Consider the following 27,352-nt stretch of genomic DNA (forward strand, 5'->3'; position numbering starts at 1 on the left):
TGAGCTTCTTGTACCAGTAGTTGTGGACTTTATCTATTCCTGGAGTTTGCCAGTTGTGAGAGTTCTTGATCATCTGTTTGACTTCTTCCTGAATCTCCCATCCTCTCATTTCTTGTATGTCCTTGGTTTTCTTGTGTTCTAGTTCTATCCAGGTAGTTCGGCTGTTATGTTTTACTTCCCTGCTCCATATGTTTCCTCAAAAATCCTCAATCGTCTTCTTCTCGGGTGGCCCGTTCCCTTTTTCCCATCTTCTCCGAGATTCCTATAGAAACCTCTTTGGTCCTCATCGAAGATTCAGTTGTTTATTTTCCTCTTGCTGAGTGCAAGGAGGTTCTGCTTCAATGTGTCCAAGTACTCTCCTATTCTCTGATTTTTTGTCTCATGTTTGCTGTGGATGCTGTCTCTCTTGAGGAGGCGCCTCCGTAGCCAGGTGGGAAGGAGCAGCAGTGCATAACACACACTTCTTGATTAGACCGGGGTTCGAGCCCGTCACCACCAAATACGGAGGATGCGGAAAGGTTAAGGAATGACCACCGCATATCCTGGAGCAATATGGCCTTAGTTGCTAATGCTCCTAAAAACCAAACAACAACAACAACAACAACTCTCTTGAGGATGCTCTTCGCTTTTTCAATTAATTTCTTACTCCTATTGTCCCATTGGTACTGGGTCAATTGGCCTATCTCGACTCTTATTTCTTCTATCTTCTGCTGAAGTGTTCTTTCCCAAGCTGGTGGTTCCTTCTGTTTTCAGTTCTTCTCTTCTGTGGCTGCTACCACAGCACAATACACAGCTGTGTGGATGGCCTCCAGTGTTGCACCATTGCTGTCTAGGTTGTTGTTGTTGTTATTTGGTTTTTAGGAGCATTAGTAACTAAGGCCATATTGCTCCGGGGGATATGCGGTGGTCATTCCCTGACCTTTCCACATCCGCCGTATTTGATGGTCACAGGCTCAAACCCCAGTCTAATCAACGTGTGCTTGCACACTGCTGCTCCTGCCCACCTGGCTACGGAGGCACCACTTTTCGAGGTAATGCGGTATTATGTGCCGATTCAGGTGGTCTGTGACTCTCCACAAGGTTCTATTCAGCATCTGCTTCGGTATCACGTGAGTCTTTGTGGGGTCCATTCCTTCAAATTCTGTTAGGGCCTTCTTCCACTCATCCTCTATTCTGGATATCATAACCTTGTCTGTTATGATATCCAGAATATCATAACAGATGTATTTCCTCTTGCTCTTCTGCCTCTGGTTTGGCGGTAGTATGTTCTTCCTCCTCTGGTTCCATATTCTTTATTCTTTGTAGTTGATCACTCACGTCCTGCTTGATTTTTTCCAAGATTGCAGGAGCTATTAGGTTCTTCATGATGATGGTCCTTCTCTGGTCCGCTATTCGCTTTTCGGTGACCTGAATATCCAGGAATCGTTATTATTATTATTATTATATAGTCTTATATTAGTTGTAATCCTGTATTATCTTCTCAATAATTGAACCAAAGAGTATATTTAAAAATTTTTTGACCCTAGACAAAATAACCAAATTTGAACATCCTCTCCCCAGTTCCCTCTATAGAACGAATTTCAGGGAGGAGAGAATTTTAAATGTTTCTTAAAGTGCTAACTAGATTGTTTTTTATTTTAAAATGTAAAATGGCTGTGCCTCGTAAAGCAGGCTGCTTTACGTCACGAAGTTTCAAAATATAATGTAATTAATGCAGTAGAACCTGGAGCAGGAGTTGTTACAGGACCTATCAAATTATTGGTCCTAGATAATTGTCTAACTAGTTTAGCCATAAAATCAGCCCCGATTGCACCAAAACTCATAGTCACATGAAGTCATTTTGATGCAATTAATTTTGATCTAAGCAGCAGTAATGTGTATGACTATCATAAGTAAGCTTCATCACCTGACAACAGCTAGAGAGGAGCGATACCACCAAGCCAACTACTAACAGCTGCGGCATTTCTCCATGCTATTCCCCACCCACCCACTGCCACATCAGTCTGCATGGTTATTGGTGAAAAGGCCTCATCCATTGGACAACCTTCTGGCAAATATATCTTAGGAACCCTGCAGAGCTAGAGCCTTCTAGAGAGTTTCCAGGATACCATTCTCCTTTATCATCACTCAGCTTCATTGTCTTCTGTTAAAGTCTGTGCTGCAAAACTATGTTTTTCTCATGTGTATTTATCTCAGAATAAGGAGGAACAAAATTTCAAATTATAAGGTATTTCTGTGTAATTAGTATTTATTAAATTATGACATGTTTTCATTACTAAAATAAAGCCCTTAAAGAATTTTATTTGAAAAACTCTAAATTGATAAGGAATTTCTCTGATAAAGCATAAAAATGACCATTCAAAATAACTTGAAAAATATTGTCCTCAAAAAAAAACATTAGCATCAGCATTAGTAGAGGCTTATGATGCAAGAAAACAACCTTATATAGCATCAGCCAAAAAAAAAAAACTTCCAATTTCACCCATCCGTTCACTCCAAACGTTTTTCTAGTTCACCCTTGAATTTATTTAAGCTGTCAACTGCCACAATGACTGATGGAAGTTTGTTCCAGCAATCAACCACCCACTAGCTAAAGGCAAATTTCCACACATCTATTCTACAACTGTCTTTCCTCAATTTGAATTTATGACCCCTCAAGTGGACAATCTGAGCAAGAGGAAGAATCCTATCAGCATTGAGCTTGCTCAAACCATTCATATCGTCTGCAAGTTTTCAGACAATACGAAAGTTGGTAGGGTTGTTAATGACAGTGGGGATGGTAAGCTACTGCAACAGGATCTAGAAAAGTTGAACAGATGGGCTGAGAGGTGGCAACTGAAGTTTAATATTGACAAATGCAAAGTACTGCATATCGGTAGCAGTTTTTTTTTTTTTTTTTGTTAGTTGTTGGCACATCGGCTTCTTTGGCCATAATGCACCTCCCAAAGTTTTTGCATTTTACCCTGATCCAAGCCTGAGACGGGATTCGAACCCACGACCTTTGGGTTCCCAGGCAGGCACTTTACCCACCTGGCTAGCTCGGTCGGCATGGGTAGAAGTAACCCCAGAGTAAAATACCTACTTTGGTAGTGGAGAATGAAAAGGACCTGAGGGTAATTGTGCAGTCAGATATGAAATTTTCTGAGCAGTACAAACAGGCTGCAAGAGTAGCTCACGGTGTCTTGTCAATGATATACAGGAATTTTGCTAGCAGGGATAAGGTGGTGATTATCCCCTTCTATAGGGCAATGGTCAGGCCACACCTTGAGTACTGCATGAAGATCTTGAGGCCTCATTTTAAGAAAGATGTTGAGCTACTAGAACGAGTACAGAGAAGGGCAATGAGATTAGTGAGTGAAACCAGGACCAGCCTTAGGCCGAGTGGGCCCAATCGGGCCCCGCACGTGGCAGAAAAATTAAAATTAAACAATAAAAGAAAAAACGAATAGATGGAAAAAAAAGAGATAAATGAAAAGAAAAAAGAGAAGGAAAAAGTTTTTTTTTTTTTTCAAGTTAAAGAATTGATTTTAAAGCATATTTAAATCGCTTTGTTGTGCAGGATTGTCTCTTATCCATTTAGAGGTGCCTCTAAAACCCAAAACAATGACTTTTTTTACATACGTTTAGAAAATATGATTATCATTTTGTCAATGAGTACAAAGGATACAGACAAAAATAATGTTTTCATTTATTATTATTATTTCTCTTTATATTATTTCTCCCGGATTGGTGGTTCCACCTCATAACAGGTATTGCTACCAACTACACATGGTGGTTGTTGTTATGTCTGGTGTTAATGTTGGCTGAGCAACTCTCTGACTATCCTGCAGGTGTTCAGGATTGCGACTTTCTGGAGTTCCTTGTAGGTGTTTTCTGGGTGACCTATTGTTGCTAGGCTGTTATGTAGAGTGTTTGGCACCATACCTCTGGTTGACATGATGATTGGGATGGTTGTTACTTGTTGCATATGCCACATCTCTTTGATCTCTTGTTCTAGGTTTGTGTACTTCTTGATTTTTTCCCCATGGGTTTTCTGCAGGTTGCCGGTGTTGGGTACCGCTATGTCAATCAGATAAGTAGCCCCCTCCTTCTTGTCGACAAGGGTTATGTCCAGTCTGTTGTGCGGGATTGTCTTATCCGTTATTATGGCGTGATCCCAGTAAAGCTTGTGGGTCTAGGTCTCTAGTACTGCATGGGGTTCGTACTTGTAGTACGGTACACTTTCTTTGATCAACTGGTATTTCCTTGCTAGTTTCTAATGTATTATCCTGGCTACCTTGTCGTATCTATATCTATGAGTGTACTCAGTCTGGGTGATCACCTTGCATCTGCAGTGATGTGTTGGATCGTTTCTGAGGCCAGGTGACATTGTCGTCATGTGTCGTCGGATACTTGGCAATGTATCTTCTATAGTTTCTGGTGTTGATTATCTGTTCTTGGATAGTGAGCATGAATCCTTCATTCTTTGGGAAGAGCGTCCAATCGTGAGCCATGCATTGGAAGCAATTATTATTATTGTTGCTTCTATATTATTTCTCCCTGATTGAGGGATTCCACTCCGTGACGGGTACTGCTACCCAGTACACAGGGTGGTTGTAATGTCTAGTATTACTGTTGGTCAAGGAACTCTCTGACTTTCCTACAGGTGTTCAGGATTGCGAATTTCTGGAGTTCCTTGTAGGTGTTCTCTGGGAGACCCATTGCTGCTAGGCTGCTATGTAGGGTCTTTTGCACCATACCAGTGGATGACACGATGATCGGGATGGTCGTTACTTCTTGCGTATGCCACATCTCCTTGACCTCATGTCTCAGGTGTGTGTGTACTTCCTAATTTTTTCCTCATGGGTTTTCTGGACATTGCTAGTGTTGGGCACCGCTATGTCAATCAGGTAGGTAGCCTTTTCCATCTTGTCCACTTATGCTGAATGGTCTTATCCGTTATTATAGCATGGTCCCAGTACAGCTTGTGGGTTGGGGTCTCTAGTACTGCCTGGGGTTTGTACTTGTAGTATGGCACATTTTCTTTGGTCAACTGGTATTTCCTTGCTAGCTTCTGATGTATTATACTGGCTATATAGTCATATCTACGAGCATACTCAGTCTGGGTGATCACCTTGCATCCCCCTGTGATGTGTTGGATTGTTTCTGAGTTCAGGTGGCATCATCAACATGCATCATCTAACAATCCGGGCTCCTTTGTGATGATCCTTTGTGAGGGGTATTGCATTGCTACCATGTACACAGTGTGTTTGTTGTTATGTCTGGTGTTAATGTTAGTTGAGGAACTCTGAATATCCAACAGCTGTTCAAGATTGTGACTTTCTGGAGTTCCTTGTAGGTGTTCGCTGGTAGACCTATTACTGCTAGGCTGTTATGTAGAGTCTTTGGCACCATACCAGTGGTTGTCACGATGATCAGGATGGTCGTAACTTGTTGCATATGCCACATCTCTTTGATCTCCTATCTTAGGTTCGTGGTCAATCCTGCGATACCCAATCCTGTCTTAGGATTTGGTACCGCTAAGTCAATCAGTTAAGTTACCTTCTCCTTCTTGTCCACAAGGGTTATGTCTGGTCTGTGTTGTGTGGGATTGTCTCATCCATTATTATGGCATGGTCTCAGTACAGCTTGTGGGTTGGGGTCTCTAATACTGCCTGGGGTTCTTATTTGTAGTACAGTGCACTTTCTTCGAACAGCTGTTATTTCCTTGCTAGCTTCTGATGTATTATCCTGGCTACCTGGTCGTGTCTATGAGTGTACACAGTCTGGGTAATCACCTCGCATCACACGGTGATGTGTTGGATCGTTTCTGCGGCCAGGTGGCATTGTCAACATGTGTCATCAGACACTCCGGGTTCCTTGGCAATCTATTTTCAATAGTTTCTGATGTTGATTACCTGATCTTGGATGGCGAGCCTGAATCCAGTCTTGGAGAAGAGCCTCCTGCTTGTGAGCCATGCATTGGAAGCAGTGTTATCGATGTGATCTTCATGGAAGATCACATCCATTGTAGTGTCTGCCATGGAGTGTCTTCTTTGCCCATCTTTCTTACTTCGTTTCTTTTTCCATCTTGGTGGAAGGGGGCTCCTCGCTTAAGTTGAGTGGGGTATACCTCTTATCTAGCTATCTTATTATTATTATTATTATTATTGCTCTTCTATTATTTCTCCCTGATTGGAGGTTCCACCTCGTGATGGATATGCTACGAAGTACACAGGGTGGTTGTTGTTATGTCTGGTGTTACTGTTGGTCAAGGAACTCTAACTATCCTACAGGTGTTCAGGATTGTGACATTTTGGCATTCCTTGTAGGTGTTCGCTGGGAGACCTATTGCTGCTAGGCTGTTATATAGATCTTTGGCACCTAAGCTGTGGTTGACATGATGATCGGGATGGTCGTTACTTGTTGCATATGCCACATCTCTTTGATCTCCTGTCTTAGGTTCATTTACTTCCTGATTTTTTCCCCATGAGTAGTCTGCAGGTTGCCAGTGTTGGGTACCACTATGACAATCAGATATTGTAGCCCTCTCCTTCTTGTCGACAAGGGTTATGTGCAGTCTGTTGTGCAGGATTGTCTTATCTGTTATTATGGCGTGGTCTCGGTACAGCTTGTGGATTGGGATCTCTAGTACTACCTGGGGTTTGGACTTCTAGTACGGTACACGTTCTTCAATCACCCTGGTATTTCCTTGCTAGCTTCTGATGCATTATCCTGGCCAACTGGTCATGTCTATGAGTGCACACACTCTAGGTAATCACCACGAGATGCGAGGTGATTACCTAGAGTGCGTGCACTCATAGCAGTGATGTGTTGGATTGTTTCTAAGGTCAGGTGGCATTGTCGACATGTGTCATCGGACACTCCGGGCTCCTTGGCAATGTATTTTCTATAGTTTCTGGTGTTGATTACTAGATCTTGCATGGCGAGCATGAATCCTTCAGTCTCGGGGAAGAGCATCCCACTCGAGAGCCATGCATCGAAGCAATTTTATCCATGTGATCTTGATGGAGATCATTGTAGTGTCTGCCATGGAGTGTCTTCTCTGCCCATCTTTCTAGCTTTGTTTCTGCCTCCTGGCTGGGAGGGGATTCCTCACTTAGGTTGAGTGGAGTATACCGCTTGTGTATCTTCCTTATGGCCTGCTGGAGTGCTGCTTTGGGTTTCTGGAAGTAATCCTTCAGGTTACCAATCGCTGTCTTCTGTTACTTGATGAGGTCTAATAGGCCTCTTCCTCCTCCTTTCCGGGCAATTGTCAGTATCTCCACGGCTGATTTCGGGTGGTGTTGGCGGCTCTTGGTCATCATTGTTCTTGTCTTTCTCATGATATCCTCCAGCTCAGTGTTAGTCCAATCTATGATCTCGAAGGAGCATGTTAGCACTGGGACTGCATAGATGTTTATGGCTTTAACTGTGTTCCCTCCATTCAGCTTTGCTTTCAGCAGGCTTCTGAGTCTCTGATGATATCTTTCGGTCAGGCAGGCCTTAATTTCCTTGTGCTGAGCCTGCATCATCGCCAAGTATTTGTAGGCCTCTCTCTGCCATGGCTTCAATCTCTTTACCTAGCTGGTAGTTTCAGTTGATTAATTTTCCCTGGTGCAATCCGTGAGTCTTGTATTTGTCTATACCAAATTCCATCCTAATATCATTGCTGAATTCTTCGGTGATCTGGAATAGTTGCTGGAGCTACTTCTCGGTTCCCACACAGAGCTTGATATCATCCATGTACATCAGGTGGGTGAGGGTGTACAGGTTCTTCCTTCCTTCTTTGAGGTTATATCCATACTTGCTACTATTGAGCATGGTGGACAGTGGGTTAAGTGCTAGACACAACCACAGTGGGCTCAGGGCATCTTCCTGAAAGATTTCTCTACTGATGGAAATTGGCCTGGTTGTGATGTTCTCGACCTTAATGGTGGTATTCGATTTTGCTATCGTTTCTCTTAGGAAACAAAAACATTTTTCAAAAAAATGTTTGAACCTTCGATTTTAAATTTAAAGATGACAAAAAAACCCAGAAAATCATGTTGATTATCGACAACTGCCCTGTCCACCTTCACTCGGGAATTTAGAAACTTTAAAGTGTGAAGCTTGTTTTCTTTCCTCCAAATACCTCATCTAAACTGCGGCTAATGGGCCAAGAATTTGGAAATGCACTACCGAAGGTGCATACTGAAAAAAATTATGCTGAGAACAGAAACCAACCAACCTAGGATATGCACATCTGCAAATCTATAACAGATTTACAGATGTGCATATCAAAGTTGGCAAAAGTGTGGAGTCAAGATGTGATGGAAATGATTAAGAATTGTTTCACAAAAGCAGGTTTTGCTAAAACACTAATAGCAATGAGAGGGATGAACTACTACAAGATATTGAGCAGTCTTCAGAAGAATTCCAAGGAAGGTTTGATCAGAGGAGAAATTGTTCTTGACGAATATTTAGGAGTTGAAAATGATGTCATAGTAGCCAAATATCAGAGTAACTCGAACATTTTGGAGAGTATTCAAAGACCTAGTGACAATATCGACAATGTGTTGGATGAAAATGAGGGCAACAAAGGAAATGAGGGCAATATTAAACCTTCCAAACATGAAATTTTGGCAGTGAAACTTTGCATTGAGGCCTTAAGTATGAAGAAAATGTGCCAGAAAATATATCTGAGTGCTTAAACAAATGCAAACATTTTCATAAACGATGTACAGTAAAATCTAGTGTACAACAAAAGATAACCAACAATTTTAAGACATAATTCTTAAAAGTGTACTAATATATTGTGCGCGTCATGTAAGTAGTAATTTCTTAATATGTATGTATTAATAAATTGTTTATTTTAAAACAATTAAATGAGCAAATAAATTTTCTGACATTTTAGTTAGAAAATATAGTCATTGCCCCTTATTTATAATTTATTTCCCACCTTTTACTATGTTTCTGAATTACAGTATTTTTCACTGTTGAAAGAGTCATGCTGTTATTTCCATATTTCTTTATAATAGAATTTATGTTTAACGAATTTTTTCAAGGGAACAATCGTTGGAGGTCTCTCTCTCTCTCTCTCTCTCTCTCTCTCTCTCTCTCTCTCTCTCTGTGTGTGTGTGTGTGTGTGTGTGTGTGTGTGTGTGTGTGTGTGTGTGTGTGTGTGTGTGTGTGTGTGTGTGTGTGTGTGTGAACACTGGGTTCACACGTTCAAAGTTACATGTGAAACAACTCAACTTTATTCTTATTTTTACATAGATATATAATAATAATTTTATTTATCATCAATTTGCTCTACATAGAATGAATAATTTGAAATATGTGTGTACAATTAAAAGTAAAAAAATAAAATAAATTACATATATAAAAAATACAGTTAACATTTCAACAAAATATTTTCATATTTATATGTATTTTTTGTATAAATTTAATTAATGAGAAGGATGATGCTGTTTTAAATAAACCGGTTCTATTTTTAACTTATTCCTTTATTTTTTGATTTGGAGTATAAGAAAGAGAATGTTTTTTCACACAAATATGTTGAGAAAGAGTATTAAATGTTTGAGTGCCTTATTTGCTAATTCTGCTGTTCATCTCTTACATGTAAACAGAAATCAGTTAAAATGTTATATAAATTAATTTTAGATCTGTATTGCAAGAAATTTCCTCTAAGTGTACTTTCTTCATTAGCTGTCAGATCTCTAATTTCTTTGATATTTATATTGAATGGGTCTTGAATCCAAAGTTTATCACAATTAGGTAACGGAAAATAATTTCTAAAGTTATTATTTAATGCCTGTAAATGCCTAATAACATCTTGACGGATTTTATTAGAGAGATTATTTTTAGTTATCTCTAAAAAGTCCTTTAAAGTTGAAAAATGTTAAATTGTATTTTCTATAAATCTGTTCCCATAAATCCATTTTCTTTATAAATGCTTCAATATTATCTTCCACATTAAATATAGTTACACTTGCTCCTTGCAATTTTAAATTAAGCTTGTTTAAATGAGAAAAAATGTCAGTTAAGTAAGCTTGTTTAACTAACCACTCAAAATTGGAAAAACAATCACCGAGGTAAAAGGGAGCATCATTTAAAAATGATGCTCCCTTTTACCTCAGTGATTGTGAAAATAAGTGTATTTCGTTATGTAGTTCAAACACACAAGTTAAAACCTTTCCATGTGCAAGCCACTGTACTTCGGTATGCAAAATAAGCTGATTATGTTTGCTGCCCATTTCCTTTCCTGACATATCTCACATCTGGTGAGTATGGGCTTGGCAAACCCAGGGTCCTGAGCTGGATATCATCATTCTTCTCTTTCTTGGTGATTCCTTTGTACTTCTCTCTCCCTTTCTCTCTCCTCCTCTCTCTTCTTTCTTTCTCAGGGGGTAACTCGGGAATTTTTTTTTTTTTTTGCCTGGTGCAGCATAAGCCTCAGGCTTCCTTGTACCATATGGCTAATAATAATAATAATAATAATAATAATAATATATTTTCAAATATTCGAGAGTTTGAAGATTTACTCTCAATGTAATTAATCACCTTAACAACTTCATCTAATATTATTTTCAGATTTTCAGGCATTTGCTTTGCAGCTAATGACTCTCTATGTATAATACATAGTTGTTCCATATTATTTCAGAAGCAACCGCTTGTACATATCCTCACAAACCTGAAATTTGTTCTGCCATTGCGCAAGCCCCAACAGTGCAAATTCCAGCACATTTTGACTATTCGATTTGGTGTGTTGTTATAAAATCATTTAATTTACCAAATATGGCCGAATCAGTTGCATGTGTTTTAACTGTTCACAAAATAACAGATCTTCATAAATTTTGTTATTGTAATCATAACGTATAAAAGCTAACAGATTAGCATTTTGAGAAACATCTGTATTTTTATCTAACTGTGGTGAATAATATTCACTGTTACATACTATGGCAACTAAATGACGTTTTATATTTTCTTCCACTTTGGAAATTCTCCTGCTTACTGTATTGTTTGATAAAGGAATAATATTTAAATTTTTTGCTGTCTTTTCTCCTAATAAAGTTGACGTTATTTTTTTGCTGCAGGTAGAATCAATTCTTCAGCCATAGTGTGAGATTTCCCCTTTTTTTGCTATTAGCAAAGATACTTCACATGAAGTGTGAACAGCTTTCTCATTTTGTTGCTACTAGACAATAGTTTTCAATGATTTTTTACTAGCATGCAATTCCTGAAGTTTACTTTGAAAGAATTCAATAGGTTTTTTATCATAAATTTTATATTTGGTTTCCAAATGTCTTCGTAACTTAGCAGGTTTCATGCATTCATTGGATAACAATTCATAGCAAATGCAAAATGGTTGCTGACTTTCGTCGGCTCCTGTTTACGTGAAACCAAGGGATAAATATTCATTGCAGTTTTTACAGATTTTTTTGATTTTTTTTATTTGAACCTTTTCGTTCACTAATTTTCGAAGTTGATGTTTGAACAGATTGATGCTTGAAAGAAACTACAGAAAATACATTGCCAAGTATCCCATGACACATGACGACAATGCCACCTGACCTCAGAAACGATCCAACACATCACTGCAGATGCAAGGTGATCACCCAGACTGAGTACACTCATAGACACGACAATTTAGCCAGGATAATACATCAGAAACTAGCAAGGAAATACCAGTTGATCAAAGAAAGTGTACATACTACAAGTACGAACCCCATGCAGTACTAGAGACCCAAACCCACAAGCTTTACTGGGATCACGCCATAATAACGGATAAGACAATCCCACACAACAGACTGGACATAACCCTTGTCGACAAGAAGGAGAGGGCTACTTATCTGATTGACATAGTGGTACCCAACACTGGCAACCTGCAGAAAACCCATGGGGAAAAAAATCAAGAAGTACACAAACCTAAAACAAGAGATCAAAGAGATGTGGCATATGCAACAAGTAACAACCATCCCATTTCACATATATGACTTCAGCCGGCAATCCAATTTTAATAATTCCAACAAGGAAACAAAATAAATTAAAATTATAATTTTTAAAATTAATCGTAAGCACAATAAAAGAGCAGGTGGGCAAAAAAGTTATAAATTATGATGATATATACTGAGTGGCATTGTTTTAGTAGTAATAAAAATCTTACAGGTGTACTATGTTTAAAAATATAATAAATTTCTGTAAATTATATATGTTTAAACAAAATAACACTGTATTATAATTAAACTTAATGCTATTGGCCAAGTGTATCTTTACACAGATTGTGAGTTTCTTGAAAGCACCAAAATTTTAATAATATCTAAAGAATTTTAAACGGCACATAGAGTAATAAATAACAATAATTTTGATGTTTTTTTTTTTTACTTTCAAATCTGTAGAGAGATACACGGTCTTTTGTTTAAATTTTAATAATTAGTTATGGGGAATAATAAAAGTATTAGGAAGTACTTGAAAGAGTGCATTCAATAATGCACAGGGCCACAAAAGGTCAGCACTTACCTAATGCATTTTTCACTTTAGTCTGCAACGTTTACAGGCCATAGAACAACTCTGCAAGCTGTTTTCTATTATCTGATCACATCAACAATCCATACGTGCATAAGTGTAAATGTGCATGAGTGATGGGGATTGAACATGCTCTGTTAGGGAAGCAACTTGTATATACACTAACTGTATTGAAAATAAGTAATGTTCTGTAAAACTCATTGCGATTCTATCAGTATATTTTTAGGAAAAGAAACACATATTACTTGATACTCCCCTTATAAACATTTTGCAAACCCTCTGGAACTGGTCTACAGCCCCCAGTTTGGAAAACGCTGTTCTACAACCATTCCAAAAGGCTTACTTTGGGTAAGTGATATGCCCTCTCAGATGTTGAGTGGGAAAACTTAAAGTAGTTTTACATCTTGGGAGAATCCATAAAAAGTGTGCTAGTGGCCCACAGGCAAGCCAGTCACACACCCTTCATAAATCAGAATTTTGTCATATCTAAAAATACAAGTTTCTTTACTATTATATAAATAATTAAGTTAGAGCTGTTTTTTTATTCAGGCCAGGAAATCATTGTTAATAAAACTACAAGTTCCCCAGGTCAACCCATTTTGGCTTAACATCTTCAGAAGATGCCTCTCCTGTGCACCTGCTCATAGAAATCACATTTTCCATGGGCTAGATAGGCAAAAAAAATATTCCCATACAATTTTCACTAAATTGTTCCTGCTGTTTCTGCATCATCCAGATTGTTGTGGTGACCACCTGCTGGAGCCAGCCTAGTTTGGAACCCTGACACACACACACACACACACACACACACACACACACACACACACACACACACACACACATAGGCGCCTCCGTAGCCAGGTGGGAAGGAGCAGCAGTGCATAGCACACGCTTCTTGATTAGACCGGGGTTCGAGCCCGTCACCACCAAATACGGAGGATGCGGAAAGGTCCTTCAGGGAATGACCACCGCATATCCCGGAGCAATATGGCCTTAGTTGCTAATGCTCCTAAAAACCAAATAACAACAACAAAAAACCAAATAACAACACACACACACACACATACTAAGATTTCAATTACATTGCATAGTCAATCATAAGCAACTTCTAGTGGTTCTGATGCACATTTTAACATCTATCCAATTCTCACTATGTTGGGGGGAATAATAATTTCTATTTTAAGAGCTGATGAGTGGTTGGTTCTCCCCCTCCCCCTCCCCACTTCCTGATAGAGCAATTTTAGCTATGGTTTCTAATGGCTTAAATTAGTTTGATATTTGTTTTGATAACTGTTGTTTGATACCTTTGTGGCAAACTTTACTTCAAAATTTAATTTTTTAATTTTGTATTGGTTAAAGAACATTATATAGCTCCTATTTTGATTATTAATCAAATTAATTTCGCATCTCATAATATGATTATTGTTTTATTATTATTAGTAGTAGTATTTACTTTGCTTATTCAATTTTAAGGATACATAAGGTTTTTTTTTTTTACTTTTAAAGACTGCACATATATTTACAAATTAAATGGTTATCAGACTGAAAACCATTTAATTTGTAAATGAAATGGTTATTTGATTGCTACCCAGAAGTAGAAAAGAGGATTCCTAAACAAAGGCATGTTCAGTTAACTAATTAAAATTGCAGTTTTATGTCAGTGTTTTCGATCTGCTTTGTGATTCTGTTCTCAAGACAAATTACTATAATGTACAGGCAACTGGACTTTTCTGAGACATGTTATAAAATAAGGCTAAAACAGATCCAAAACACTGGTATCCACTGCAGTGTTTATTTAGTTGATTGAATTGAATGTGCCTTTGTATAGGAAATACCGTTTTCCAGTTCTAGTCATTAAACTATTTAATTTGCAAATGTACAACATTGTTTATTTGTTTGCTCTTTAACTACTATTATTATAAATTACTAAAAATTATTAGATATAAGAGAAATATGAATTTCTCTTATATCTAGAAACTATCCTCCCCAACTCATTTCTCATACAATTTCCACCGCTAAAAATAGAATTAATAACCCATCTAAATATAATAATAAAAAAACAAACACACGCATAATTCTCCCCTACCATAGCGAACTTGCAGGAAAATTCCACCGCATATTTAAAGGTACAGACATTTCGCTCACCTTTTCTGCGTACAATAAACTAGGATCCTATTTTAATTCCTATAAAGACATACATAAATACCCCACTAGTGACCTCAACAATATTATATATCTTATTAAATGCCAGCCCAACTGCGATGCCTGCTACATCGGCAGCACCACCACAAAATTCGGCTATACTAAAACCTCCAATACCCGCGCATACTACCACCAAAACAGTTTTAGAACAGGCCAATCCAGCACAGAACTTACAATACAAGCTCATACCCACAACCCCCCCCCCCCCAGTCGATTCCACTATCACTATTATTAAACTCAAATCCAGCCACAAAATTCTTCACTATGAAGCACTTATCACTTATTATTGAATGGTTCCGGCACCATTCTAACCTCAACATCATAAACATGAAACTTCCCTTCAACCTTTCCCCAGCTTGGAACCTCTCGCGGTTAACGTTCCCACATGTTTAAAAGAGCATCATGGGAAGCACAGACAACCTTTAGAATACAGCACGCGTTCACTTCCCGCCCAATTTGCCAACTGAAGACGTTATAATCAACGAAAGTCCTTCGTAATGACTATTGGCTCTGTCATACTATATTATCCATTTTTAAATTTTAATTTACTCTTAATGATTTCTTCCTTCTCTAATGACAACCTAGGATTGGAGATGTGCACTTCTACTTCCTTGGGCCCATTTTAAAATTCGTTAAATCACCCTTAACACCCCCCTTAATTCCTTTACTCTAAATGATTTAATTACCATTCCTTTTTTAAAAATTATTGCAGATTTATTCAAAGGTGAGTACCATTTTATAAGCGCTTGCTATTTCATATTTTAGTCTACTATTATTATTTAATTTGCTTATTCAATTCTATGGATGTGAAACTTTCTTCTTTACTTTAAATTTTTTTATATTTAATTTCAATTTTTATTCACTTGACTCCAACAACTTCATTATCGTTATTATTGAATAGATTTCTATAGTTTTACTCATATAATTTGTCCTTTACTTCACAAAAGTTTGTTTCCTTTAGTAACTGTGAATTATATCTCCCTCCAATACAGAATGCTGTAAGTTTCCCACTGCTATTTTTTGCTTTGAGTTTTGAATTACAGGTTCATCCAGTCTTGTGTTACACAGTTCTACTTTTGCTTCCCTTCTTCTATCAAAACAATAGGGAAGTTGGAGTTCAGATCTGCCCTATATCTGAGATCCTGTTAAACATAAAAATGAAAAATGTGAGCAGTGCTGCTGATGATGCAGATAAGCATCATCAGCAGCACTGAGGAAACTTGCAACAATAAGATCTATACTGAGAAATAAGAAATAAGATCTATACTGAGAAATAAAAAATAAGATCTATACTGAAACTTGCAACAATAAGAACAATAAGATCTATACTGAAAAAAAAACAACATGGAAAATTTGCTAAGATCTATCAGGGTAACAATTTGTAGATTATCTAAAAGTCTAGTTACTTCTATTTCACCCTTCTATCTCTTCACCTTGATATTAGCTATAGGGATTATCCTGAGCCTTCACAATCACACTTTGTTATTTAAAAAAGGGAATCACGGCTAAAATTTAATAACCTTATCAGTGTCATTGGTAGTGTTATCTCCTAATCTTTGTTAGAATAGTCCACATATATTCTACTTACATCAGATTATGTTACATTCTTTCACAAAAATTTTCGTGAAAGAATGGGACAGAGTAACTTGAAGGATGTATTGTCCTTCTATGGTTTTATTGGCCAAGCAGGATTTAAACTGCTGTAATACTGTGGTCTTAATGCTCAAGATAGAGCAAACATTGGTATACATTAATCACCTCCAGATGCACTACTTTTAAACAAAAAGCATCACCAAGAGGCTATTCTGTTCATTCATTCATTCATTGAATGAACAAAATAGCTATAAGATTGCTATAACAGCCTGTTTAATAACTCATTACTATAACAGCCTGTGTGTAATAACTTATTGCTATAACAGCCTGTTTAATAACCGAGTGGTCTAGTAAAATAGCAAGTTTTTTCGATTAGTGAATCTCTGTTGACTTATAAAACAATTCTGTCTGAGTTAGTACTAGTAGTTGCAAATGATGCAAGGAAACAAGCTTATACAGCAGCAAAAAAAAAGACATTACCCATATCATCTGTCTATCCCCTCTTAATCCTTATATTTATTCAAGCTACCACTTCCACGGTATCATGCAGAGGGTTGTTGATAAACAATAACATACTCTCTTTTACTCTCTGTTTGAAAGCAGGTTTTTGCATATCTGTCCTTTCTTGAGTTAAATTTATTTCTTCTATGTGTGTCATCCAAGAAAGAATAAGGATGTCATTAGCATTTAATATATTCAGTCTTAAACACTTCATTCTGGAATGTTGACCAACCATGACCAAACTGGCTAAACCAGAGTTCTATTGCTGTTGCATTGGTGTAGTTACTGCATTTAGAAATTTGTATTTGGACTCCATTCCAATCTGCTCTTCGATATTACTTTAAAAAATTTATTAAAAAATTAATAAGGTTATTTACTTTATCATTTAATGGATTATTATTTAATCATCCTGTAATTCTCTTAATATTTTTTTTTTCAATCCTGGTAAGGGGACATCATTATCATTTATTGTCTGGCTGTCTAAAATAGACTGATATTCTGCAAAGACCTGAAGTGTAGCATTCTGAAAGGTGACTTGAATAGCATAAGGAGTTTATGCCATTGTCATCTTTCAGCTTCAAAACCCTACACTTCTATTATGAAGAGCTTAGGCAAAGAGCTTTTTAAAACTAAAGATCTTTTAGACTCATCTGTAAAATAAAATTTATCCCTTCACAAAGACTCTAGAATGATGCTCTGAAACTTATGTCTCCTTCAGATTACTATTTTTTTTTTTTTTGCTTAATGCTATATAAAACTATAAACAGTAAAATCCCAATAAAATTTCTCAGGGATCATGACACCTTTCTGAAATCTTGTTATAATGAATATCACTGAAAATTAATTTTAAAGAACTATTATTTGTTCAAATAGATTATGAATTTTTCTGAAATATAATAGTAATATCTGCTTCATTTTACTTAAATATCAACTTTAAAATCAATAATAAAGTTAATATTATTTAGAGCTTATCATTTTGAAAGCATAATCTGTTTACATACATTATTGAAAAACATTACTGTATAAAATTTCAGTAACCCATACATCCCAAAATACAGTATGGCAGATATAACGTGTTACTTTTCACATATTAAGATGCTACTTTTTGTTTGTAATGTTTAACTTTGTTTTGATGTATTTTAATAAAAATTCAACTTCAGTGCAATCAAAATGTGTAGGTTCAATCACTCGAGTTGAATAGATTACTTATTCTAATGTTTATTTTTGCTGATCATCAGCTGCTTATTGAAGTATTTATAAAACAAATGACTTCTCATGAAATAATGAAAAATCATATGCCTCTTTCTAATATTATGGTCCTTTCATATGTTTTCTTTGATTTGAGCATTTTGAGCAAAGGTTTACATTTGCATACTATTGACAAATTTAGACATTTTTATTCATATCTTTAATGGTTAATTAAAGTCCATTTCACTGGTTTCAACATCCATGGCATAAAAAACCAAAAGCTTTAATGAAAATATTAAATTTTTTAAATTAAATTAAATACAAAGATTAAATCTATAAGAAAGAGAGGAAACTCTACAAAGTATTTGCATATAAATCAGTTAAATATTTACAGCTACAAGGTCTGATAAAAAAAAAAGTATCTTGATTATGCTCATTGTTCAAGATTCAGATAACAGAGTACTCTGCAAGAAAGCATACCATGTTTGGATATGTCCATACAGTAAGCTGTTCAGTTGCTTATGGTATTCTCTTATTGTCAGCCAATATCTCATATTTTTAAATGTCAGAGTACACTGAACAATGTGCATTAAATTTTGCTTTAAAATTATAAAAATTTCAAGTGAAACATTTGATTTTCTTATCATATGGGAACTTTTCAATGGGCCACATACAAGTTTTCAAAGGGCACCATTGTTTCAAAGAAGGTAGGGAGTCTGTCAAAAGCGGTCTGCAGTCTGAATCTGTCAAAAGCGGTCTGCAGTCTAAATTAAATTATGTTTATACTCCGGCACGACAACCAAGTCAGTAGAGTTTACAATAAATCATCAATACAAATATTTATCGTATTTAGTAGTCACAGGCTCAAACCCCAGTCCACTCAAGGAACGTGTTCTATGCACTCTCGCTCCTAACTACTCAGCTATGTCAGGCCTTACTAAAGATTAACTGTTTGTGAAATTGCCAGAGAAAGTTGCATCTCTGATGGATCATGATATTCCATTTTAATGAAAATTTTTAACATGAGATGCATTTCCACAACAATAATTTTGCTGCAGCTGTTGTCAGAGACACCACAGTAGGTCACTTCCATTTGTTTGAACATGTGGCTAGGAGGAGATATTTTTGATATGTATTATAACTAGAGATGAAATGTGGGTTTATCCTGAAACTGAATAGCAATCACATATATCTGTATACTAATTTTTTGTACACTAATTTTGTCCCAAATTTTTTGTATAAACTAATTTAGTCCCAAACCCCAAAAAAAACACAGGAGTACAGCGAAATGAAGGCTACATTGTTAACGTTTTTGAATGTAAGGGTGTTGTCTGCCATGAATACAATCAATAAAAAAGTTCTACAATGAAGTTTCGAGAGGCCTTCATGATGTGATTTGACGAAAATGACTGAAAAAATGGAACTCCAAAGACTGAATGCTTCACCATGATAATGCACTTTACATTTGTCACTACTTGTACAGTTATTGACCAAACATGTAAGCCGACCGGGCTAGCCGGGTGGGTAAAGTGCCTGCCTGGCAACCCAAAGGTCGCGGGTTCGATTCCCGCCTCGGGCTTGGATCAAAGTACTGCAAAAACCTTGGGAGGTGCATTATGGCCACAGAAGCCTATGCGCCAACAACTACCAAAAAAAAAAAAAAAAAAAAAAAAAAAAAAACCAAACATGTAATCGCTGAAGTTCAGCAATCCTTATGCACCAGATATGGTTCCTTGTGTCATCTCTGTTGGATCATAATATTCCATTTTAATGAAAATTTTGAACATGAGATGCATTTCCACAATAATTTTGCTGCAGCTGTTGTCAGAGACACCACCAGTAGGTCACTTCCATTTGTTTGAACATGTGGTTAGGATGAGATATTTTTGAAATGTATTACTAGAGATGAAATGTGGTTTATCCTGAAACTGAATAGCAATCATATATATCTGTACACTAATTTTTTGTACACTAATTTTGTCCCAAATTTTTTGTATAAACTAATTTAGTCCCAAACCCCAAAAAAACACAAGAGTACAGCGAAACGAAGGCTACATTGCTAACATTTTTGAATGTAAGGGTGTTGCCATGAATACAATCAATAAAAAAGTTCTACAGTGAAGTTTCAAGATGCCTTCATGATGTGATTTGAAGAAAATGACTGAAAAAATGGAACTCCAAAGACTGAATGCTTCACCATGATAATGCACTTTACGTTTGTCACTATTTGTACAGTTATTGACCAAACATGTAATCGCTAAAGTTCGTCAATCCTTATGCACCAGATATGGCTCCTTGTGACCTTTTTGTTTCCTAGACTGGGGAAAAAAAACCTGGAAGGACATCAAATTGTTGATGCACAAACAATGAAAAGTAATACAGCAGCTGAACTTTTGGCAATTTCAAAAATCAGCTTTCCAGAAGTGCTTCCAAGAATGAAAAAAATCACTGGACTGTTTAAAAGGAGTTTAAGTTTCACACTCTATAAGTAACAATAACTGTTATGTTATTGTTACTATAACATAACAGTCCCAGTATTTTTTTAACAGACCTCATATAATTATGTATTTATATATAAATCAAGATGCACAGTACATCAATTTTATAATGTCTTTTATGTTATTTTGTGAGGAGTTCACATTTTTCCTCAGATGCCACTATAGTAGAACCCTGAACACAGAGTTAAAACCTGAAGTTGTATGTAAATTTCACAAACAAGACATTGGATGAGAAGGCAGTTAGACTTCATTTCCAGTGTCTTTGCTCACAATTACAGACACACACTTGTTTCTGCATCTTGGTCAGCCCTGTATTTTTTATTTTATTAATACACCTCTGGATCTATTGTTATCTTGATTAAGATACCAGTCACATTCATGGAGAACATCCTATTTAGTGCTTCCATATTTTTTGCTGCACTGGGCAGAACAGGTTGCATGTTCTGCCCAATTATTGTTGCATGTTCTTGCCTTGTCTTGTTCCCAATCAGTATCTCTTCCAGAGATGAAACATCAGTAACTCTGGTTACCAGCTGCAAGATCATATGAGCATAATGGATGACAATGATCTGGGTCCAGGGAGTTGTCTCTAGAATTTTAATCAAAGTTTAGTTTTAAAATATTCAGTTTCAAGTGTAATTTTTGTTTACAATTTTCCTGAAATCTTATAGGCAACTCAAAGAAGAAAATAATACATCATCATTAGAATGGATCACAGTATACAATAATTCCTACAATCAGTGGATTATTGAAAATCTTCAGCATTTATCTGGCTATATATTCAGAGTAAGAGCATTGAATGAATATGGTGAGAGCAACTTTTCAATTCCAAGCAAATATTTCTTGCTTCCTGAACTAGGAGGTAAATATTATATTGCTGTTGTTGTTGTTTATATCATCTTTCACCAATTAAAGAAATGATATGTAATCTTACTGTTCACATCTTATAGAATAACAAAACTATATTTTCTTCTACAGCTATTGTTGGCCTAGAAGAGGAGCAAGTTACTGTAATTATGGTTGCAGTTTTGGGTGGTGTAGTTCTTGTTATAATGTGCATTGGAATATCTCTCTGTCTGGGTAAGTTTTTATTTTTATTCGATAAATAAAGTCTGTTTATTCAAGTTTAGATAAAAATTCAGATATGAACTACTCACTATGTCATAAGACAATCTGTGTTTTTATTTCTACTATGTAACTTTTCCATCTGTGATTTCAAAACATAGATGAAAAAGTTAAAGTTAGGATATGTCACTGCCTTCTTTGCTCAATTAAAGAATTAATTTGATTTAAAAGATACAAATTTAAATGGCTGCCATTTAAAATGCTGCAATATAGCTATGTGTTTTAAATGGCTAAAGCTACTTAAAAGTCATAGTTAGATTACAGCAAAATATAGATTAAGCTTTCCAAAAAAAAAATAAACTTACATTGTAAGAGGTTAGACTAAGGCTTTACTTTTATGTGGCATCCTACCTAAGTCACAATAAACTAATCAGTCTTCTCGAAAGAGTCCAAAGACAAACAATGCACTTGGTGAGGCTGGCAAAATGACATCCATATGATGAAAGACTTTCAATATGTGGTCTACACAGCTTGGTAACTAGGCACCATAGAGATGACTTAATTTAGATGTATAAGGCTCTCAGAGGAGAAAGTAAACTGAATAAGGAAGAAATTTTTGCCTTTTTATACTATTCCAGAGCAGTTGGCCATAAATTAAAATTACACTGGAAGAGGTTTAGATTGGACTGCACAAAGTTTTATTTTAGCCAGCCAGTTATTGATTACTAGAATACTTAACCTCCATGAGTGGTTGAGGCTGACGGGTTGGGGAGTTCAAAACTTGGGAGTTGTGAATCTCCCCAAGTAGGTTGGAACCTGTCATCTGTTTATGGATTGCTGACAGTTTGTTGCAAATGACATGAAAAGATTATGCTTTTTTTATTTATTTATTTTTAATAAAATTAGCTCTACTAGTGGAAAAGCACTGCTGTGGATCTGTATAACTGGTGAATCCTGATTATTTATTAGCATTAGTAGAGCCAAATGATGCAAGAAAGCAAGCTTATGCAGCATCAGCCAAAAAAAAAAAAAAAAAACTTCCACTTCACCCCTCCATTCATTCAAAATACCTGAGCAGCTGAGCCTTAAATTTATTTAGGCTATCAACTTCCACAACAAGGGATGGAAGTCTGTTCTACCAACCAACTACCCGCTGGTTAAATGCAAATTTCCGCACATCTCTCCTACATCTGTCTTTCCTCAATTTGAATTTATGCCCTCTCAGGTGATTATTCTGAGCAGAGGAACAATCCCATCAGCATTGAGCCTGCTAAAACCATTCAAGGCTTTATACACCTCTATCAGATCACCTTGCTGGTGCCTAGTCTCCAGACACTGTAATTTGCAAAACTTAAGCCTTTCTTCATAAGAGCAACCCTTTGTTCCATTCACTAATCTTGTTGCCCTTCTCTGTATTCGTTCCAGCATCTCTACATCCTTCTTGAAATGAGACCTCCAGACCTGTATACAGTACTCAAGGTGTAGCCTGACCATTGCCTTATACAAGGGAATGATCACCTCCTTATCGTTGTTAGAAAAATTCCTGTATATCATTGACAAGACACCATGAGTTACTCTTGCAGCCTGTCTGCACTGCTCAGACAACTTCATATCTGCCTGCACAATTACCCCCAGGACCTTTAGATTCTCTACCACTGTCAGTGTAGTACCACAGAGTTGATATGTTGCTCTGGGGTTGCTGTTTCCGATATGTAGTACTTTACATTTGTCAATGTTAAACTTCATTTGCCACCTCTCAGCCCATCTGCTCAACCTTTCCAGATCCTGTTGCAGCAGCATAGTGTCAGTAGTGTCCTTAACAATCCTGCCAACCTTTGTATCGTCTGCAAACTTGGACATTAAGCTTGATATGCTATCATCAATATTATTTATAAATACAGAAAACAATAATGGACCCAACGCTGAACCCTGAGGGACTCCACTAACATTAGTCCACGATGAGCAGAGTCCATTGATTACAACTCTCTGTCTTCTCCCCTTCAAACACCCCTTTATCCATAGCAGCAATTTGCCTCCAATGCCACACTGCTCCAATTTGTGCAGCAGTCTTCCATGTGCAACAGTATCAAAAGCCATTCTAAGATCCAAGCATATAATATCAAAGTTATTCCATGCATCCAGTTCTTTTGTGACTGCATCATAATATCCAATCAAATTGGTCAGGCAAGACTTCCCCTTAACAAAACCATGCTGTGTTCGAGCTATAACTGAAGTCTTGTCTAGATGATCCTGCAGTGCTTCTTTAACCAGTGCCTCCATTTATTTTCCTGGAACAGAAGTTAAACTCACAGGTCTATAATTACTTGTGTCAGCCATTGATCCTCCTTTGTGAATAGGGGTCACATTTGCACATCTCCAGTCTATGGGTACCTCCCCTGAGCCCAAGGAAGCTCTCATAATTATGGCTAAGAGTTTGCTTACTTCCTTTGCTGCCCCCCTTTAATATAACTGGATAGATCCCATCCACCCCAGGCAGAGTGCCGTAGCCGAGTGGGCAGGAGCGGGAGTGCAGTAGCACACGCTCTTTGAGTAGACCTGGGTTCAAACCCCTGACTGTTGAATACGGTTGATCTGCCAACCTGCACTGGACCAGCGTGGCAGATTATGGTCCATTTCCCTCAGCATGAATTGTTGAGGAGGCTTCCATCATGCAGTGGGTTGATAATGGCTGCACTTTACTTCTTTTTTTTTTTTACCCCAGGTGCCTTTCTTGTGTTTATCTTCAACAATTTCTCCTCCACATTACTCTCAGTTATTACAAGATAATCCACAAAAGCCTTGCTAGTGTGTAAGTGACCAACCCACAAATTCCAGTCAATATCTAGGAAATTAAAATTCCTCATTATAAGACTCTCTGATTTACTGGCCCACTCTATTTCCCTGTACAGTTTCTTATTATACTCATCAGAGTCATTAGGCCTATAGCACACTCCTACTCTCAATTTTGATCTCCCAATGCTTATGTCACACCAAACTGACTCGACACTGCACTGTCTAGCAATGTCGACTGGCTTCACTTCCTTGGATTTTATGTGTTTCTTAACTAATAGCATAGCCCCTCCTCCCTTCCTATCCTGTCTATCCTTTCTGTAGATGTTGTACTCCCCAAATTCCAGTTCTGCATTCCTTATATCTGTGTGACACCACGTCTCTGATATCCCAACAATATCCGCCTTTGATGCTTTGAACAATATCTCAAATTCATCAAATTTATTTACCAAACTCCTAGCATTGGTTTACACGCAAGTATACATGCACCTGTTCCTATTATTAGCTACCATAACACAACCCATATGTTTACTTCTACCGCAATGACTCCCAGCAGTCTCTGAAATATCCTGCATCTTGTTTTCCAGGCTTCTGCTCATTCCAGTAGAAGCAGTGCAAAAATCACTTTCACCTGTCAGTGGCTACTGTTAATCTATTAATTGTATCCCCCCAAGCTAGCAGTTTTCCGACCAATCTAACACTGCCTCGATAGCATCAGCAGATTTCAAGGATTACCAGTAAACACAATATAAAGATGTTTTATAAGGGTAATAAGAAGCTAAAACAAATTATTTCTTACTTCTATACTCACTGTATATTCAAGACAGAGGGAACACAATTTACAGAGTCAACTGAACATACTTGCTATAGTGTGCAACTGCAGAAAAGATTTTATGGAAGCCTGAATGACATTGTCAAACTCATCCACAAACTTTAAATGGAACAAAGAATAATTATCTCTTACTGTTTTGGCACTTTGATGAGTGTATTGTTCCTCTATCTTCAGTACTTAGGAAATCATCTTTTAAGGGCACAAAAGTTGATATAGTTGTACACGTTGGCACTAATGATATTAAGAGTAGGAGACTGACAGAATTACTTAACAAATACACGTCACTGTTGAAAAAAAGCCGTGAATTAAGGTTGAATTTGAAAGTGTCTGCAATTCTGCCCAGACACGATAGGAGGGAGTATATGGTGAGAGCCTTGTCGATCAATTTGGCCCTGGAAAGATTGTGCAAGGCTCAAGGGGTAGAATTTTTTTCAGCCTGGTCTGTACTTGTTAACAGGAGAGAGTGCTTCTACAGGGATGGGATACACTTAAATAGAAAGGGTGCAAGAATATTTGCTGATGCTATCGAGGCAGTGTTAGGTGGGTCGGAAAACTGCTAGCTTGGGTGGATACAAGGACTAATAGATTAACAATAGCCACTGGCAGAGGTGAAAGTAATTCTTGCACTGCTTCTATTGGAATGAGCCGCAGCCTGGAAAATAAGATGCAGGATATTTCAGAGACTGCTGGGAATCATTGGGGTACAAATAAACACATAGGTTGTGTTAGGGTAGCTAAGAAAAAGAACAGGTGCATGTATACTTGCATGTTCACCAATGCTAAGAGTTTGGAAAATAAATTTGATGAATTTGAGGTCTTGCTCAAAACATCAAAGGCAGATATTGTTGGGATATCAGAGACATGGTGTTAGCATTAGCATTTAGCATTAGTAGAGGCATATGATGCAAGAAAGCAAGCTTATTCAGCATCAGCCAAAAAAAAAAAAAAAAAACCCTCTCCCATTTCACCCCTCCGTTCGTTCGAAATACCTGTCCAGTTGAGCTTTAAATTTGTTTAGGCTATCAACTTCAACAACAAGTGATGGAAGTCGGTTCCACCAACCAACCACCCGCTGGCCAAAGGCAAATTTCCGCACATCTATCCGACATCCGTCCTTCCTCAATTTGAATTTATGCCCTCTGAGGTGATTATTCTGAGAAAGATGAAGAATCCCATTGGCATTGAGCATGCTCAAACCATTCAAAGCCTTATACACCTCTATCAGATCACCTCGCCGGTGCCTAGTCTCCAGACTCTGTAATTTGCAAAACTTAAGCCTTTCTTCGTAAGAGCAACCCTTTGTTCCATTTACTAATCTTGTTGCCCTTCTCTGTACCCGTTCCAGCAGCTCTACATCCTTCTTGAAATGAGGCCTCCAGACCTGTATACAGTACTCAAGATGTGGCCTAACCATTGCCTTATACAAGGGAATAATCACCTCCTTATCCCTGCTAGAAAAATTCCTGTATATCATTGACAAGACACCATGAGCTACTCTTGCAGCTCGTCTGCACTGCTCAGAGAACTTCATATCTGCCTGCACAATTACCCCCAGGTCCTTTTCATTCTCCACCACTGTCAGTGTAGTACCGCAGAGTTGATACATTGCTCTGGGGTTACTGTTACCCATATGTAGTACTTTACATTTGTCAATGTTAAACTTCATTTGCCACCTCTCAGCCCATCTGTTCAACCTTTCCAGATCCTGTTGCAGCAGCATAGCGTCAGTAGTGTCCTTAACGACCCTGCCAACCTTTGTATCATCTGCAAACTTAGACATTAAACTTGATATCCCATCATCAATATCATTCATAAACACCGAAAACAACAATGGACCCAACACTGAACCTTGAGGAACTCCACTAATAACATTAGTCCACGTTGAGCAGTGTCCATTGATTACCACTCTCTGTCTTCTGCTACTCAACCATCCCCTTATCCATAGCAGCAATTTGCCTCCAATGCCACACTGCTCCAATTTGTGCAGCAGTCTTCCATGTGCAACAGAATCAAAAGCCTTTCTAAGATCCAAATATATAATATCAAAGTTATTCCCTGCATCCAGTTCTTTTGTGACTACATCATAGTATCCAATCAAATTGGTCAGGCAAGACCTGCCCTTAACAAAACCATGCTGCGTCTGAGCTATAACTGAATTCTTGTCTAGATGATCCTGCAGTGCTTCTTTAACCAGTGC

At 37.3% G+C, this 27,352-nt stretch overlaps 1 protein-coding gene across 1 annotated transcript in view; it reads left to right on the top strand.

Annotated features, from left to right (window-relative positions):
* Positions 1-27,352, top strand: part of LOC150091323 (proto-oncogene tyrosine-protein kinase ROS-like) — a 712,204-nt gene that overhangs the window by 555,846 nt on the left and 129,006 nt on the right. The window contains exons 30-31 of the mRNA XM_090389969.1: positions 21,140-21,330; positions 21,447-21,548. Coding sequence (XP_090246095.1) covers positions 21,140-21,330; positions 21,447-21,548 — 293 coding nt within the window. The remainder of the gene's footprint in view (positions 1-21,139; positions 21,331-21,446; positions 21,549-27,352) is intronic.

This window comes from Mastigoproctus giganteus, chromosome 1 (genome assembly GCF_048544385.1).
Source record: "Mastigoproctus giganteus isolate SK-2022 chromosome 1, ASM4854438v1, whole genome shotgun sequence".
In the NCBI taxonomy this organism is placed as follows: domain Eukaryota; kingdom Metazoa; phylum Arthropoda; class Arachnida; order Uropygi; family Thelyphonidae; genus Mastigoproctus; species Mastigoproctus giganteus.